This window comes from Sinohyriopsis cumingii, chromosome 9, assembly GCF_028554795.1.
Source record: "Sinohyriopsis cumingii isolate HCF-2022 chromosome 9, ASM2855479v2, whole genome shotgun sequence".
Taxonomy (NCBI): Eukaryota; Metazoa; Mollusca; class Bivalvia; order Unionida; family Unionidae; genus Sinohyriopsis; species Sinohyriopsis cumingii.
In genome coordinates, this window is record NC_142969.1 from 122,803,604 (window position 1) to 122,820,702 (window position 17,099).

A 17,099-nucleotide genomic window follows, 5' to 3' on the forward strand; every position below is an offset into this window, starting at 1 on the left:
GGGCCTGTTGATTATATACATTTTTATTACATTGCACCATAGTCTTTAGCAAAAAATATATATTTCTTACAAAAAAGTTGTTGCATGCTAAATTTGGTCAAAATGACATGCTCAGGAGTGCAGTGGTCCCTTGTTATAACACACCTCAATAGAGCAATGACATGGTCAAGTATTCCATCCTTTTGGATGACTATTTTTTATATATTAAACTTAGAGACTCCAACTGCAAACCATATAGAGTTCAATCTGCCCTCACATAAAGTGCCAGCAGATCAGTGTCTGTTTTTGTTTCTACTGATTACAAACTGCATAGACCCAGATCTGCTGGCCACATTGTGATGGAGTCAGTTGCAATTTGCAGTTGAAGTCAAGTAAAAAAAATTGTACCTCAGGGACACAACGACCTGACTTGTAACACTTTTATGGCTGCCTTAAATAGTGTTTGTAGTGATGGACCGCTGTACAGGTTTGCATTTTAAGTATGTTTACTCCACAAATCACATCAATAAATATTTATGATTACAGGATGGCTGTTTTCATTGAATGTGTACATTGCATTTGTGTTTTTGACAGGTTTGGTGTAACTGCCCACAGGATAATTATGGTTTTATGGTAAACTAGTTTTCAAATTCTCTTCATTTTGCTGGTCAAAGATTAACTCTGATTATAACATCTATCCCTACCTCACCCAGCCTATTGATATAATGTGTCCAATATTATCAGTTTTTGTTGCAATAATAATTTCTTCATCCCAACTATGTTAAAACAGATTTCCTTTTCTTTTTTTTATATTTTATTTTAATTTTTTAAAATTTGGGATCTATTATAAATGGCATGTAATGCATAAAGTAGAGTGACTTCGTCTGAACAAGAATGAAACTTCTCAAAATGAAAAGAAAATCTGAACCAGAACATTTATTCATTTTACAGAGGTTGTCTGTTAAAAGAGTTTTGATTGGTAAAAGAATAGTTTTTAGTGAAGTGCCGGTTTGCAAATTGGGGCAGGGTGCTAGCTGCCTCTCAGGGAAGGGTACTCTTTGCCTATCATGACAAAGTAAAGATTGCCTATAAGGGCAGGGGTCCTGATTGCCTCTCAGGGCATTTTGATTGTATTGAAGTCTTTTGAGGCAGCTTGCATCTCAAGTACAAGATAAAAGTTAATGATGCCCATAATCAGTAGTTCAAATGTTGTATGTTACAAATATACCTTGTATTACATCTCCAAAACTGCTCCGGTGGCCTAGTGGTTAGAGCGTTCGCCTCGGATGCGGGAGGTCGTGGGTTTGATCCCCGGCTGAGTCATACCAAAGACTTACAAAAATTGTACTAACAGCTGCCTCGCTTGGCACTCAGCATTAAGAGGTTAGTGTTAGGACTGGTTGGCCTGGTGTCAGGATAATGTGACTGGGTGGGACATTATGCTACGTGTCTGTGGTATGATGCCCCAGTGCTAGACATCACGATAAACTGTCACACTGCAGACATCGTAGTGATATGACTGAAAAAATGTTAAAGCTACGTTAAAAATCCAAATGACACACACACACATCTCCAAAAATGTAGGCATCTGCAGCCACACATCTAGAGCAAGGTTCAGGAATTCTCAGAAAATGGGCAAGGAATGCACAGGTCTTATTAGAACCAGTATATGTAACCATAGAGAAGGTGTAGGGATGTTTCACAGTTCTTGAACAGGATTATATGTGGATCCTGTATTTCTTAAAATAAATACCCTGTTCTAAAAGATGTATTAATTAAACTTTGTGTGAATCCATTTGTAAAATAATAAGTCATAATCCAATCAGTCCATTGTAAATATATAAACCAAGCAGGCTTTTCTTATAGATGACTAATTTTGAATGAGATTGTTGTTGGACTTTTCCGTTAGTGTATCTGCACCTTTTGAGTCACAAAAATATTTGGATAAGCAAGATTTTTATAGAGTTTGTGCAGGTTATGCAAAATATGCATGTTTAGCAGACATACCTGTATTTATCTGTTAACAAACTCATGCGAGATGCCAAGACCTCTTTTCCCTATTTTGGTTGAATATTTTGGTTAATTTTGAGTAAAGATGCTGATTATAAGCCAGATCTATACATTTTATAAAATACTGTATGTGTGATTTGGATAAACTGGAAAAGGTTTGGATATAAAATGTCCTTCAGTTCTATAAATAAGTTACCCTATATACTCACTTATATGTCTAGTCCAACTGCAAACAACAGACCCTGACCTGCTGTCACAAAATGTGCTGGCAGATCAAAGTTTGTTATTTGTTCAGCTGATTACTCCAAAACAAAGTGGTTAAGAGCCAGTTTTGATGGTGCATTGTGCGACAGCAGATCAGGGTCTGTGCAGTTTTCAGTAGGACTCGACTTGCAAGCACAATCATGTAGATATGGTACTCCCATTCATGGTAGTGTATTGAAGCATTAAGTAAATCAACACAGCTTGGAATATAATTCAGTCAACCTGCCCTATTTCTTGCTGAACAAATAAGGAATAGAGGATGAGGTGGTTACTTTGTGTATGATTGATACTATGTTCTTATTACATGTATTCATACAGATTGTATTAGATTTTTTTAATGCACAAATTAACATATTAACATTGATTACCATATATACTCTCACATAAGTCGAGTCAAATTGTGAACAGCAAAGATTCTGACCTGATGTATGCTGATGTGCCTGCAGATTAGGGTCTATCATGTTTTATTCTACTGATTACTCTTAACAAACTGCACAGAACCAGATCCGATGATGCGTTATGTGATGGAAGATCTGGGTCTGTGCAGTTTGCAGATGGACTTGTCTTATAATTGAGTACCGATTCGGCTAATGTGGGTATTTGAAAAAGCTTGCCAGTAACTTCTCGTGGGTCGGTGGTTCTTTCCGTGGGTTTTTCCCCAAGTTCTTCCTCCACCATTAATACTGGCCGCCATGTATAGCCTATCATGTGCTGAAAATGGCGTTAAACCGTACAACAGCAACAACAATATAAGTGAGTACATATGGTATAATTTTATTTTATTCTTATACGCAAAAATGTACACACTTTTTATAAGAAAAACATTGTTCTGGTCAGGAAACATTTAGTTCAAATAAAAATGTTTGTTTTATGGAAAATTGATTATGTAACTTGGCATCTATGAAAAATTACACATTAGGGGTATCACACAATAAGTAGATCTCTAAATTATAGAAAAGGAATACAATTTGCTTGTACATTCTACAGTTGTAAACTTAAAATGATTGGTTAAGTTTAAGGTTAAAATTTTCTTGAAACATTTTAAATTGTGTAGTTCGTCTAAACATTTTCTCTTTTTCATCATTGTTAAGTGACACTTAATATATCTGACACTTGAATTTTTTCGTGACTACTGAAATTAAACTTTAATTCCAGAGGGATTTTTAAATACAATTTTGAACCATAAATTAACACAAAAACAACAAAACCCACGTTATTTCCTCTAAAATGGATGTAGCATCAATTCTACAGATATGTTCTTTTTCTCTTAGCATTTTTGGGGTCTTTTTTAATTAAGATATTGTAGCTATTTAAGGGAATAAACTCTGCTTTCTTTAATACAATCAGTTCATGGCATTAATGTTTTGATGAAGAAAGGCTTGGTTTGATATGATTAATATCTCACAGCGTATACTTTGGCATGACCTCTATTCTTATCATTTCTTACTTTGTTCATTGAACTTTTTAGTTGTGTTCGAATTTTCCCCAAAATGCTTCCCGATTTTAATATCCTTCCAAATGTATCCAATTCCTTGCTGTAGTAATGTAACCAAACTTGTCAACAAACATATGCACATGTACACTGAGCCAAATTTTATCTGCCTGTACTGTCTTTAATCCAACTGAGTGACCAAATATACATGTTTGCTTTTTTGTCAAGATTTGCATGACTGTTGCACATTTAACAGCAAGAACTTAATATGCTTCCTTTGTGCTGATGAGCGTAAAATCAATTCCTTGGGGTAATTTGTTGGACTTTCTTTCGCCATATTATTTCATCTGGTAAACCAGCTGATGTTTTTTGAACATTCAACATCCAATGTATCAGATTTGCATTTTGTAGAGATATTTCTTACTAATTTATTATTATTATTATTATTATTATTATTATTATTTAATATTATTGCAACTTCTCTTTTATAAATATTGAAAAGCAAGAAAATATCTCAAGCCTAAAAATAATTACTAACGCAAGTTTTCTAAAGTTCTGCTTTGATTGACAATTTAATTTGAAATATCCAATTTGTAAAGGTTAGATACATTGGTGGTTTTGTCCTTGGAAAAGGAGTAAAAGTTTTGTCTGCAAACATTACGCAGAAATTTTCTAACAGTTTTGCTTACATTTTTGAAATACAGTTTGCTTAGTGCAGCCATTTTCTTGTATAATGTAGTGAGCTTTTATGTGTACAGATTCATTTTGCCACAACTTACGACAGTATATGTCAAGATACAATTAATGTTTTTTTACCTCTCCTTTATAGTTGAGCAAGCTCCACCAGTTATCAATAGGACAGCCACTGTCTCTAGTACACCCTACATATCTTCCAGGTAAGATATGAATAAAAAATGTGTTGTGAACAGTGGGATATAAATAAAGCAAGAAGGCCAGTGCCTGTGTATCAAGTCAACACTTGTATGAAAATAAAAGAATCAAAATCTTTACACAACTATTGAAGATAACCCTGCCACCACTGCCAGAAAGGTATCATCCCATTGCAAACTGCACAGACCCAAATCTGCTAACATATAACATGCTAGAAGATCTGGATCTGATACGGTTGTTTCACTGATTATTCCCAATAAAATTCATAGACCCAGATCTGCAGTTCTCTGTCTCTTCCCATTTTCTTTTCCATGCAGTTCTCCACTATCTGTCATTACCAAACTTGCATATGGGGTAAGAAAGATGCCTGTTGATTTCAGGATCAAAATGTCAAATGTCAAGGTCACTGAAAGTAACTCGGGCAACTCTAATGGCCCAGCTGGTTAGAGCATCTGCCTAGAATGCAGGAGGTCACGGGTTTGAATCCCAGCTCAAGTCATACCAAAAACTTATAAAAATGGTACTAGCAGCTGCCTCGCTTGGTGCTCAGCATTAATAGGTTAGTGTTAGGACTGGTTGGCTTGGTGTCAGGATAATGTGACTGGGTATACAAGATGATGGATGCCTGTGGCATGATGCCCCAGTGCTTGACATCACAATAAACTGTCACATCGTAGTGTTATGACTAAAATTGTTAAAGCTATGTTAAAAATCTTAAGTCACACACACACACACACACACACTCTGAAAAAGTGACTGAAAGAAGAAAAAGGGTTTTCACACGATAGCATTATTTGAACATCAAAGACCTAGACCACTCATTGTGGATGGCTTGTACTTGGTGTACGGAAGAAGCCTGTTGATTTGGGGTCACAGGTCAATATCACTGACTTGAAAAAGAAAATTGGTTTCTTCACAGTAACTTTAGTTTACAGTTCAGACCTAGATCAATTGCACTTGTATTAAGGTAGAACCCTTGGTTTTTGAATCAAGAGGTCAATGCTAAAAGTCCAAAATGAAAAATGGCTTTTGCACCAAAACTTTCAGCATTTTACCATGTACCTTTACCCAAGTTTTTGGATGGATTACACTTTGTATAAGCAATAAGCTTATTAATGTCGGGTCAAAATGGTAAAATGTCAAAGTCAGAAAAATAGTTTTTGCATAATAAGTTTGCATACCTTGGTAAGGAAGATATGCATTGATTTTGGAGTCAAAAGTTAAAGGTCAAGGTCATTTTGACTAAAGAGGAATGAGTAGTGCCCAAGAATTGTGTTGATTGTGTACACAACTGTCACTTAGGCTGAAAAATGAACCTAAAGATTTTGGATGTTTGAATTTTCCAAGGTGATCATGGATGGTGAGTGGAATAAGCAATAAAACTGTATAATATACAGGTTTCCTCGCTATAAAGTCTGCCATATACATCTATTCTGAACATGGTCATGGGCCCCATTAAATTTGACATTTTTTTTTTAAAGTAAACATTTCTACTTAATTTATTTAACTGTGTTCTATCAGTTCATGGCTCATGAGAACCAGTTCTAATTTTATTCACTGCATTAAAATACATTACTTTTGTTCTTTGGCACGTTGTCATTATACAGTGTTTTAGAAACATCTCTCTGTATTTTATTTCGTGATTTATAACATTCCAGTTTCATTCTCCAGTGAACAGTGTTATTAATTGCTTTGTACTTAATGCCCAGGTAGTACGTAATGTCCAGGTAGTAACTAGATGCAGGCAGGTATTAGTCTGGACTTGTGATTCAAGCCATGATTCTGATCATCAGATTTATGAAAAATTCATTTATTGGGTTATTAACCCTTTACCTCATGCAGGTGCCTTTGGATGCCTCTACTCCATTTGCATACAAGCACATTTGGATGCCTCTACCCAATTCGCATGCAAGCACCTTTGGACGCCTCAACCTGATTTGCATACAAGCTCCTTTTGATGCCTGCTGTAAACATCAGCCATTTTGAGTGGGTTTTCACAGTGCCACCTTTAGGAGAAACCCCCTATTAGATACTACAGTCATTGCTCTGAATGACCATTACGTCAGATCACGTGGTCGCTGTTTATGTTCTGGTTGAAATCTGCTATTTAAAGTAACTGGGTCGTATTCTCCACTCTCCAAAACGGAGGTCACAGATTTTGTTCAGTTCTTACAGAGCTTTCATGATTAGGATTGCAACTATGAAATCTTTAATGACTTTACACTCTGATGTTGATGTAGACGGCAATTAGTTTTTATAAATTATCAAATTCAGATGACTTAGTGATGTAGATGGAGGCAATGAACTTGTAAATTTCAAGTATGAGAAATGGCAGCTACGCTTGGTCACACAGCTTGACTGAGTTGACGATGAACAAGCTCTCTGAAGATTTTAAAGCGCATAAAAAATTCTTCTGTGAAAAGTAATTACACAGCTATAACAATTGGACTTAACTCTTAAATTTTTCCATACATAATAGATGTGTGCCAAAAATGTAAAATACGTAACATACACTACATAACTTAACAGTTAACAGGCAGGCCTATAGGCATGGAGTCTAATAGGTAACAGGTGTTCTATTTATAGCGCACTGCACTGGGTAACTTTGCGGCTTGTGTATCAAAGGGCTAAAAGAACATACACTCTTTGAGGCAAAGGGCTAAGGTCCTGATCAGAGCCCTATAGTAAAATGACTGTCAGTCCATCTGTGCATCCACCAATAATTTTGTTTCTGCAAGAGAACCCGGTATTGTTTTATTTTAGATATTCATCTTTTATTGTCATCATTTAGAGAAAGTTATGACTGCTTATTGTCTACTCAATTTCCAGGAGTTATGGCCCCTGATTCCCTGTGTACATGACTTTGTCTTCAGCAGGGTCATTTAACCAACCTTCGTTGGATTTCAACCAAATTTGGCATTACCTTGATACTGGCAAGTCCTTGAATGATTTTAATTTACAGTATTCCCCATAATCATTTATGAGTCCTAAGGATCCAGATAGCCCTGCTGAAGCAATTGTGTTGCCTTTTGCTAATATATGTAGTCTTGAAATATTTCCAACATAACTTTATAAATATGACCATAAATGAAAGGCATGTGTTAGTGAGTAATTGGTGACTACCACATGCTCATTGCCATGAAGCTTGGAAAGGAAAAAGATTTCTCCAATGAAATTGTGATTAGGTTTCCCTTATTTAAATTTTTTTATTCCTGTCAGGCAGTCAAATAATTGTGGAGGATGAAATTATGGAATGCTGCCTCAGTACTGATTTATTATAAAATGGATTTGGCTTTGTTAGTCGTGACATTGTTTCTGTACTTGTTACTGTCAGAATTCATTATCAGCTTTGACCGTTAATCAAAATTTTCTGTCTGAAATACTCATTACACCATGCAGAACCTTGAGTGAAATGTTCTACAAACTGTATTGTGGAATTTGCTCTTATATCAGAATGTATGTTCAAAGTTCAGGGGATTGCAGCCACCAGCCACGTTTTTATGCATTTCATAATGCTTCTGCAGCTGTTGATCATAATAAATGCAGATATGATCGTTGTTGTTGTAGTTATTGTTGTTATTGCTGATGTTAAGTTATTATTATTGGTTCACTCCGATGGCCTAAGTGGTTAGAGCATCTGCCTTGGATGTGGAAGGTTGCAGGTCACACCCCAACTGAGTCCTACCAGTGATATGTACAAATGGCACTAACAGCCACCTCACTTGACACTTAGCATTAAGAGGTTAGTTGTAGGACAGGTCAGCATGGTGTCATGATAATGTGACTGGGTGGGTCATCATGATACCCCCAGTCCTAGATATCACTATAAACTGTCACACTGCAGGCATTATAGTGATATCACTGAGAAATTGTTAAAGCAAACATTAAATATCTAAATCACACATACACTTATCATTATTATTATTATTATTATTGTTGTTGTTAATGCAGTCATCATCAATATTACTATCATTATTATTACAGTGTCAGCACCTCCAGGGTATGCACCAGCTCCAATTCAGTTTCAGAGGCCTGCCACAGCACCTGTACCCAATGGCCCCCAGATGCATGAAATGACTATACCAAATGATCTCATCGGTTGTATCATTGGCAGGGGAGGACAGAAAATAAATGAGATTAGGTAACAGTCATGTTAGAAACTGTCTCCCTTGTATAGGTGTTTGTCCATTCCTCCTAGAAGGTTACTTTTTCCAGCACCAAAATAAAAAAAATAAAAAATGTTACATTTTGGAAATTGAAGGCATGATCAACCTTGGAAGATTCAGACAATATAGGAATGGTTTGAGACCTAAGATCAGAGTATTCTATAGGTATTGTGACATTTTTAGAATCATTGTTGCTGTCTGTAGATGTGATATGCATGCATCAATTGGTTTTCTGACTTGCATTATTATAAATTTTTGACAATTTATTAATGAAATAGAAAACTTAATGTGCATACGGTACTCAGAAATGCTGAGCATAAGATGTCTGTAGCAAATAATATTTCCAAGTATTGTAGTGTGAAATGTAAATGTCAAACAATTATTCTGTGTGTCACCTGCATTAGCAAGATCCCACATGGTTATTATTTTATTTTACCTAGATGTAACTCTTTCGGCAATGTTCATGTCATTTGAATTTTGTGTTAAAATGTCAAGGAGTTGGGGGCTACATGACACAAAAATGGACAGATGGACACAGGTGAAACTGGGTGTCATGGAAAAGGTGTTTATTTAAATTCCTCTATTCTAATGGCATACGGTACATTCTTTGTTACCAAAGATATTTTATATTGCTAAAAATAATTTTTAAAAATTTATAATCTTACTGAACTCAGTAACAAAGTTTATATCCACTGGCCTTTCATATCAGCTTTATATCTCAAGGTTGTCAACTTAAATTGAGTTAGTTTAAACTTTATAGTAGTTGTATCATTCCATGGTACCATGATGGTATTATTTAACTCAATAATAAGAAAAAAGCGTTCGAAAGTAAATTGTTTTTATTTCTCAGCTAATGTTTCAAATGTGAAGATAAATGTTCTAGTGGCATATTAATAAACAAAGGAAATTGAGAAATATATCATCAAAATCATTTGAAACAGTATGTACCTGATCTTGTAATGAAAATCAAACAGACCATAAATAGTAATGCTTCTTCAGTTATGTTATTCCATCTGAAGTTATGTCATTATCACCTCAACCCTCCTAAATACTTTGATTATCCTGATATGTTGGTGTCTTTTGTCTTAGTAATGGGGTGTTAGCATTCAGGTAAAATGATGCAGTTTTTAATGTCACAAATCTTCTACATCAGTTGCTGTATTCAACTTAAACTTTGGTGCAATATTTACACCATACCTGAAGTTTATAAGGAAAAGTTTTCCAGACTACCGCTGGTTGGAAAAGCTACTAGTCATAGCAGATTTGATAAGTAGGTGTGAGGGTCATGTTGATTCAAGGCTGTTATAGGTTGCACAGCCAGCATCATTACAAATTTGAAGCAAAAAGAGTGTTGAACTGGGATCAGTTTTTAAAAATAACACTTGAGTTATATATAACAGAAATTATGGTTAAGTTACTTAGGAATATCTCCTTCCATCCTGTTTTTTGTTTTCCTTTATATTTGTGAGATGAGATTTTTCAATATGGTTGACAGAATTGGTTTTCTGTTGATAATAGTCACTTACAGGTTTGTATAATATAATATTGAAATTGCTGCACCAGGTTAAGTTTCGCAGTGACAGTCCTGAGATCGGACATGGTTGAGCTATTAATTACACCAAAGATGACAACCAGCTCTGTCACGCTAGGTATTTGCAGACCTGCCAACTCTTATGATTTTGCCGTAAGTCTTACAAAATTTACCCTTAAAATATGGATTTATGGCATTCAAGCAAAAACTATGAAAAAATGATCATTGCCAAAAAATCCGGAAAATTTGTTCATCCATCTTTGATTTGGATCCGGATTTCATATTAGATGTAGTGAAATTGGTCAGGTAACCAGACTAACTTTACAGCAGCACATCAGATGCTTTAAACTGCACATATTTGTTCATGCGAAGCATCTGTTTGATCAAACTGTTGATCATAGAATTTTTTTAGAATGGCGTTCAGCATACAATGCATGTTTAAGCCAAAACAAAAGGGGAATTAAGCCTCATGAAAAGTGTTAATAATCAACACAGAAAAAGAGAAAGGAATATTCAGATTCTTGTGACTATAAGCTGGAAGGGACACAATTATGTTTATTGGACATCATGTGCCAATTTGAGTATGACTCATGGCAGGAAATATGGTTGCCGTCGTCATGTGAAATGGAAAAAAGAATTAACATCAAGTTGAGATTTAGCAACAAGCCATTGAGCTCCATAAGGTTTGGAACTAAAATTTGTGCAACTGTACTCGTGGTAAATAAAGTCTACGCGTATTTTACAAACTTTTCAGTTGAACATAATGTTTATGGTCGCTGCACATTCCAAATACCGAACTTGTAATAATACGTTTTCCAGATTTACAATAACAGTTTATGGTATTTTGTCACACCTAACTGAAAACTGGTCAAACTTATGGGAAAAAATCAACTGCCTTACTGAGACTGACTCGTCAGGGTTAGCAGGTCTGTATTAGGTTCTTAGGAAGGGGAAACAAATTAGATTTCGGAAATTCAAATATATAGAGATGTGTTAACTACTTAAACAGTGATAAGACTGAAAAATGCATAAATTGTGTCATAGATTTCTGATACCACCACCAAAATCATATGAATTTACCTGTATTTGCATTTAGTTTGCATCACCATCCAAAATGTGTCTGGTTAGTTCAGGTATAATATATACATTCACTTACAAGTGGAGTCAGACTGCAAGCAACAAAGATTCTCATCTGCCATAGCATAATGTAACTGCAGATTAGAGTCTGTGTTGTTTGTTCTACTGTTTACTCCTAACTGCACAGACCCTGATCTGCCGATGCATTATTCGATGGCAAACTTGGGTCTGTGCAGTTTGCAGTAGGACTCATAAGTGAGCATATATAATATGTGATGACACATCATCAGAGTTGTTGGTACATCAGAATATGGATATTGGATTTATGGAATCATTTTTTTATGTTGCCAGGCAACTGTCGGGTGCTACAATCAAGATTTCTAATGCAGAAGAAGGTTCCTCAGATAGAAAGGTTACAATAACAGGCTCACTGGAGACAATTGGCATAGCACAGTATTTGATAAATACAAGGTTAGTAGTTTGTACAGGACTATTAAAATGACTAGAATACGATACTTGCAACCTTTTCTTTGTGTTTTCAGTCAAGATTTGCTGTCCTAATCTTTTCATATTTTGATTGTATTCAAAAACCTTTTTAACATACATAGGTGTATTACACACAAAAATGATAAGCATCATGGTAATTGATGTTGTAGAAAGATACATTTTTAATTCCTTTTTTTATAAGAAGAACTTACAGGATCTGCCAAAATATGGTTGATTAGATGAAACTGCATATTTTGACAGATTTTTGTTCCTATATTTGGCTTGATGTTTGCTTTCAGTTAATTGTTTTTTTTTATTGGAGACAAACACAATTACAATCTGTAAATATGCCCTCAGATTAAATAGAAAACTAAAAGGGGAACAGACAGTGCCCTGCGTTTCACCCGGGAGACATGAGGATATAAACAAAGGTCACTAAATTTTTGTTGTGCCTGTCTTAACTTTTACATTAGTATCAGATGACAGTCTGGACTTTAGTTTATGTTGCATTTTCTCTGTATTTCTTTTATTGTGTGAGTAATCTGCATCTTATCAACTAATGTTTAAACACAAGACAAACATGTTCATATGTTTTAGAATTTGTGAATCATATGTATATATCATATATACTCAAAAAAGTGCAACTGCAATGACCCAGATTTGCCATGCATAATGTGCCAGCAGATCGGAGTTTGTGCAGCTTGTTAGGAGTAATCAGTGGAACATACAATATAGACCTTGACCTTTCAGCACATTATGCAGTGGCAAATTAGGGTCTGTGTTGTTTACAGGGAAATTCAATTTATAAGTGAGTATACATGGTATACAGTAAAAGGACACAATTATGAATTGGTTGTTTATTTTGTCTCTGACCATCTTATTTAGTGCAAAATTGACTCCATAGCTGCATAACACTTCAGGGAATGTGTTATAGCAGACAATAAGTGTGGAAGTCAAATTTATTAAGCAATATACACCATTTCAGACTGTCTCTGAGCTTAATGTGGTGTGTGACCTGTATATAATACTCATTCAGATGTGAACAGTATGAGCTTGAGATTTTGTTTCAACCAATCAAAAATGATGTTACTTTTAAGTGGTTGTTTCCGATTGGCTGAAATTGTTAACTCAGTCTCAAGGACAGATTTTTATGATCTGCAGGGCTCTTATGTCCCAGATTGTGCAAACAACAGGTTTGGGACTGCCTTGTTTGCATTTGGGTCTGCTTTATAGACAGGTAAATATAGAACAACTGTCCAATCATATATTACCTTGCTTTGATATTTTTCCTGCTTTTGTTGTAGAGATTCATATTTCATGTTTTCCAGTTATGTATGTTAGATTCAAATGATAAATTGTTATTCTTTTAGCTGTATCCCTGAGTATTTGAAAACAGATCATGACAGCAAAAGTCTGAAATTAATCTACTTATATGGTATTGAGATTCTGAATTAGAATCTGGATGTTTTTATTAGTTCTAACTAATAAATTTTATGTGCAGAATTTTGCATGAGATCGCACTGTCCAGGTTGTTTAATATCCAGTAGTAGATAATGAAAAAATCAGCACCAGTTTGTCTTGTTACCCTATATACTCACTTTTAATACACATCCCACTGCCAACTGCACAGACCCAGATCTGCCATTGCATAGTTTTTTGGGAGTAATCAGTAGAACAAACAACATAAACCCAGATCTGCTGGTGCATTATGCAATGGCAGATCAGGATCTTTGTTGTTTGTGTTTTGACTTGACTTACAAGTGAATATATACGTTCTATAGTGAAAGCCTTTATAGTTCATTGGATTGACTAATGTGAATCTCTTCTTCCATAAATGTGGAGTGACTTATATCTCAGTTGAAAGGAACATATTGTTATTTATTAACCCTTTACTTCATGCAAGCGCCTTTTGATGCCTCTACTCCATTCGCATGGAAGCGCCTTTTGACACCTGCTGTAAACATCAGCCATTTTAAGCCGGTTTTCGAGCGCCACCTTCAGGGAAACCCCCTATTAGATACTACATTCATTTCTGCGAATGACAATTATGTCAGATCACATGGTCACTGTTTATGTTCTCGTTTAAAGTAACTGGGTCGTGATCCCCACTTTCCAAAATTAAGGTCGCAGATTTCATTCAGTACTTACGAAGTTTTCACGATTAGAATCACAACTATGAAAGATTCAATAACTTAGGTAAAGGCTCTGATATTGATGTATGCAGCAATTAGTTTTTATAAATTATCAAATTCAGATGACTTAGTGATGTAGACGCGGACAAAAAACTTGTAAATTTTGAGTATGAGAAATGGCAGCTACGGTTGGTCACGCGGCCTCACTGATATGACAGTGAACAAGTTCTCTGAAGATTTTAAAGCAGATAAAAAATTCTTCTGTTAAAAGTAATTACACAGCTATAGCAATCAGACTTTACTCTTAAATTTTTCCACACATTATAAATGTGTACCAAAAATGTAAAATGGTTAAAATTGCTGCTAAACGTAACATACACTACATTGCTTAACAGTTAACAGGCAGGCCTATGCATATGGAGTTGAATAGGTAACAGGTCTTCTATTTATATCACGCTGCACTGGGTAACTTTGCTCTGTGTGGTAAAGGGTTAATAGATGTTTTTGACATGATGCATGTTTTATGTACATATAATGGAACTTGGCTAATCTAGCTTTGACCAAAATTCTTGGCCAGAGTGTTTTTTGAGGGTTTTTAACGGAGTATGTTATTTCCCTTTGCCTGTCATGTTAGAAGTATTTAACGAATGTCTCAGTGCAAACTGAGTATAGTTAAATGTTTAAAATGGAAATGCCAAAAGGATCTTTACAATGTATTTTTTAATATTTACATCAAAGCCCAATAATCCCTGATATGTACATGTGCTGTCATATTCTATACAAAACTGCATGGAATTTTGAAAAAGAAGATACTGGTTTGGACCACAAATATTGTGGACAAGGGAAATCAAAGGGACTGCACCAGTTGCCACATAAAACCAGTTAGTACACAATCATTGCTTACTCTTTACTCTGTGACAAACTTTTTCACGGAGCATGGAGAATTTTAACATTCACGAAAAGGAACATTTTTATATGCACTTCCTGAAATTTCTCAGGCAACTGATACCTACCTTCAACTTTTATTTTAATTACTCGTCATGAAAAGTGCCATTAGGAAGGATAAATTGGGCTAAAATATTTAGTCAAATAGGCAAGGATATGGATTATTGGGTAGTATGCAGTCAAATAGGTAAGGATATGGCTTATTGGCAAGAATGAAGTCAAATAGGCAAAGATATGGATTATTGGGAAGTGTGAAGTCAAATGGGCAAGGATATGGATTATTGGGAAGTTTGCAGTCAAATGGTAAAGGATATAGATTATTGGGAAGAATATAGTCAAATTGGCAAAGATATGAATTGGGAAGTGTGCAGTCAAATGGGCAAGGATATTAATTTGGAAGTATGCTGTCAAATGGGCAACAATCTGTTGTGCTAGGAAGTATGCAGTTGAATGGGCATTGATGTGGATTTTTTAGAAATTATGCAGCTGAATGGGCAAGAGTTTTTATTACTAGGAATTATGTAGTTGAATGGGCAAGGGATTTTATTACTAGGAATTATGTAGTTGAATGGGCAAGGGTTTTTATTACTAGGAATTATGTAGTTAAATGGGCAAGGGATTGGATTACTAGGAATTATGTAGTTGAATGGGCAGTGTTATGGATTATAGGTTTTATGAATTTGAATGGGTAATAATATGAATTGCTAGGGGACTAGTTTGACAGATTTTGCTGTTTTATTCCTTAGAATTTCATACAGTATTGCTTCAGATTCGCCTATTTTTTTTCAGACCGCATCATTACTCTCTCTTTTAATTCGCATGTCTGGGTGGCACTTGGATCATCATGATTTAGCAAAGTAAAATCTTCTAAGTATATGTTGATTGTAGTTCAAGCTTTATCTGTATTTTTGTATTGTGCACATTTCTTCAGAGTGACAGGCTATTTGTCTCTTTCCTAAGTCTGCTCTCAGGGTGGCAAGATATGTATGTTTACTAATTCTGTTATCAGGGTGACAGAATATCTGTCTGTTGACTAATTCTGTTATCAGGGTAACATGGTATCTGCCTGTATACTAATTCCGCTATCAGGCTTACAAGATATACATGTTTATTAATTCTGTTATCTGGATGACACGATATCTGCCTGCTGATTATTTCTGTTGTCAGGGTAACAGTATATCTGTCTGTTCACAAACTCTGTTATCATGGTGACAGGATGTCTGTTGATGAATTGTTATCAGGGTAACAGGATATATGTCTGCTTTACTAAATCTGTTACCATTGAAAATACCAGTTCTGAAAATACTAACATTTACTTGCAAAAATAATTCTAATAAAATTTCTTTTCTGTAATCTCCATTTTGGTTGATATACAGAATTAAGTTATTCACAGCATGGCTTCAGTGTGTAAATTGTAATTATATAATTCTGTCAAAAGAAACTGTTTATCATCCCACCCTGGGCTGGCCGTTCAGCTCATCAGTGGAATACTGTGTAAAAACTTCTAATAAAAATGTCCTGAAGATTTTGAGTTCCATTTCTTTGTGTTTAAAATGTTGGATATCTACAAAACAAAGTATTTCCAGGTTGTATAACAGCAGATCAATGTTGTGTACCATGGTACTCTGCTAATTATTGTAAGTAACCAATGTAGACCTGTAAATGATTTCACCAAGAATGCCAGTCTAAATTCCAAAATGAGTCATTATGCTTAGTGTATATGGTTGCTTATAAGACAAGTCCATCTGCAAGCTGCATAGATTAGCCAGTGCACTGACAGATCTGAGTCAGGAGTTGTCAGTAGAACTAACAACATAGACCCTGATCTTTTGTGCTATGGCAGATCTTGATCTTTGTTGTTTGCAGTTTAACTTGAATTATGAGTACATACCATAGGTTGAACCCACATAATCAAAATTTGGCAGAAAAAGGGACCCAGTTTTTGAAGAAAAATATTAAAAAGTTCTGTAGTTCAGTTTTGATTTAATTGAAATTGAGTATCTTCCTCAGAACCTTTTGAGAATATCGGGATTGATCTTGCTAATTTACAAATTGTATTCCCAACTGGATTGTTGAATTTGCTAGTGTTTGCAAAAAGGGCTGCATTCTGGAAGTTTAAATTCTGGATCAAACTCCTTTTCAGCTTTAGTTGTTACTTATAAATGACTGGTATTTTCTTTTTTTAA

General features: G+C 35.1%; 1 protein-coding gene across 13 annotated transcripts in view; it reads left to right on the plus strand.

Annotated features, from left to right (window-relative positions):
• The window catches only part of LOC149792818 (poly(rC)-binding protein 3-like), a 274,568-nt gene that overhangs the window by 241,251 nt on the left and 16,218 nt on the right, over positions 1 to 17,099 (plus strand). For 11 of the 13 annotated variants that reach the window (XM_089971275.1, XM_089971288.1, XM_089971286.1 and 8 more), the window contains 4 exons: positions 574 to 612; positions 4,515 to 4,581; positions 8,561 to 8,717; positions 11,702 to 11,821. In XM_089971275.1, coding sequence (XP_089827401.1) covers positions 574 to 612; positions 4,515 to 4,581; positions 8,561 to 8,717; positions 11,702 to 11,821 — 383 coding nt within the window. The remainder of the gene's footprint in view (positions 1 to 573; positions 613 to 4,514; positions 4,582 to 8,560; positions 8,718 to 11,701; positions 11,822 to 17,099) is intronic. The other 2 variants (XM_089971285.1, XM_089971287.1) reach the window with 1 other exon arrangement.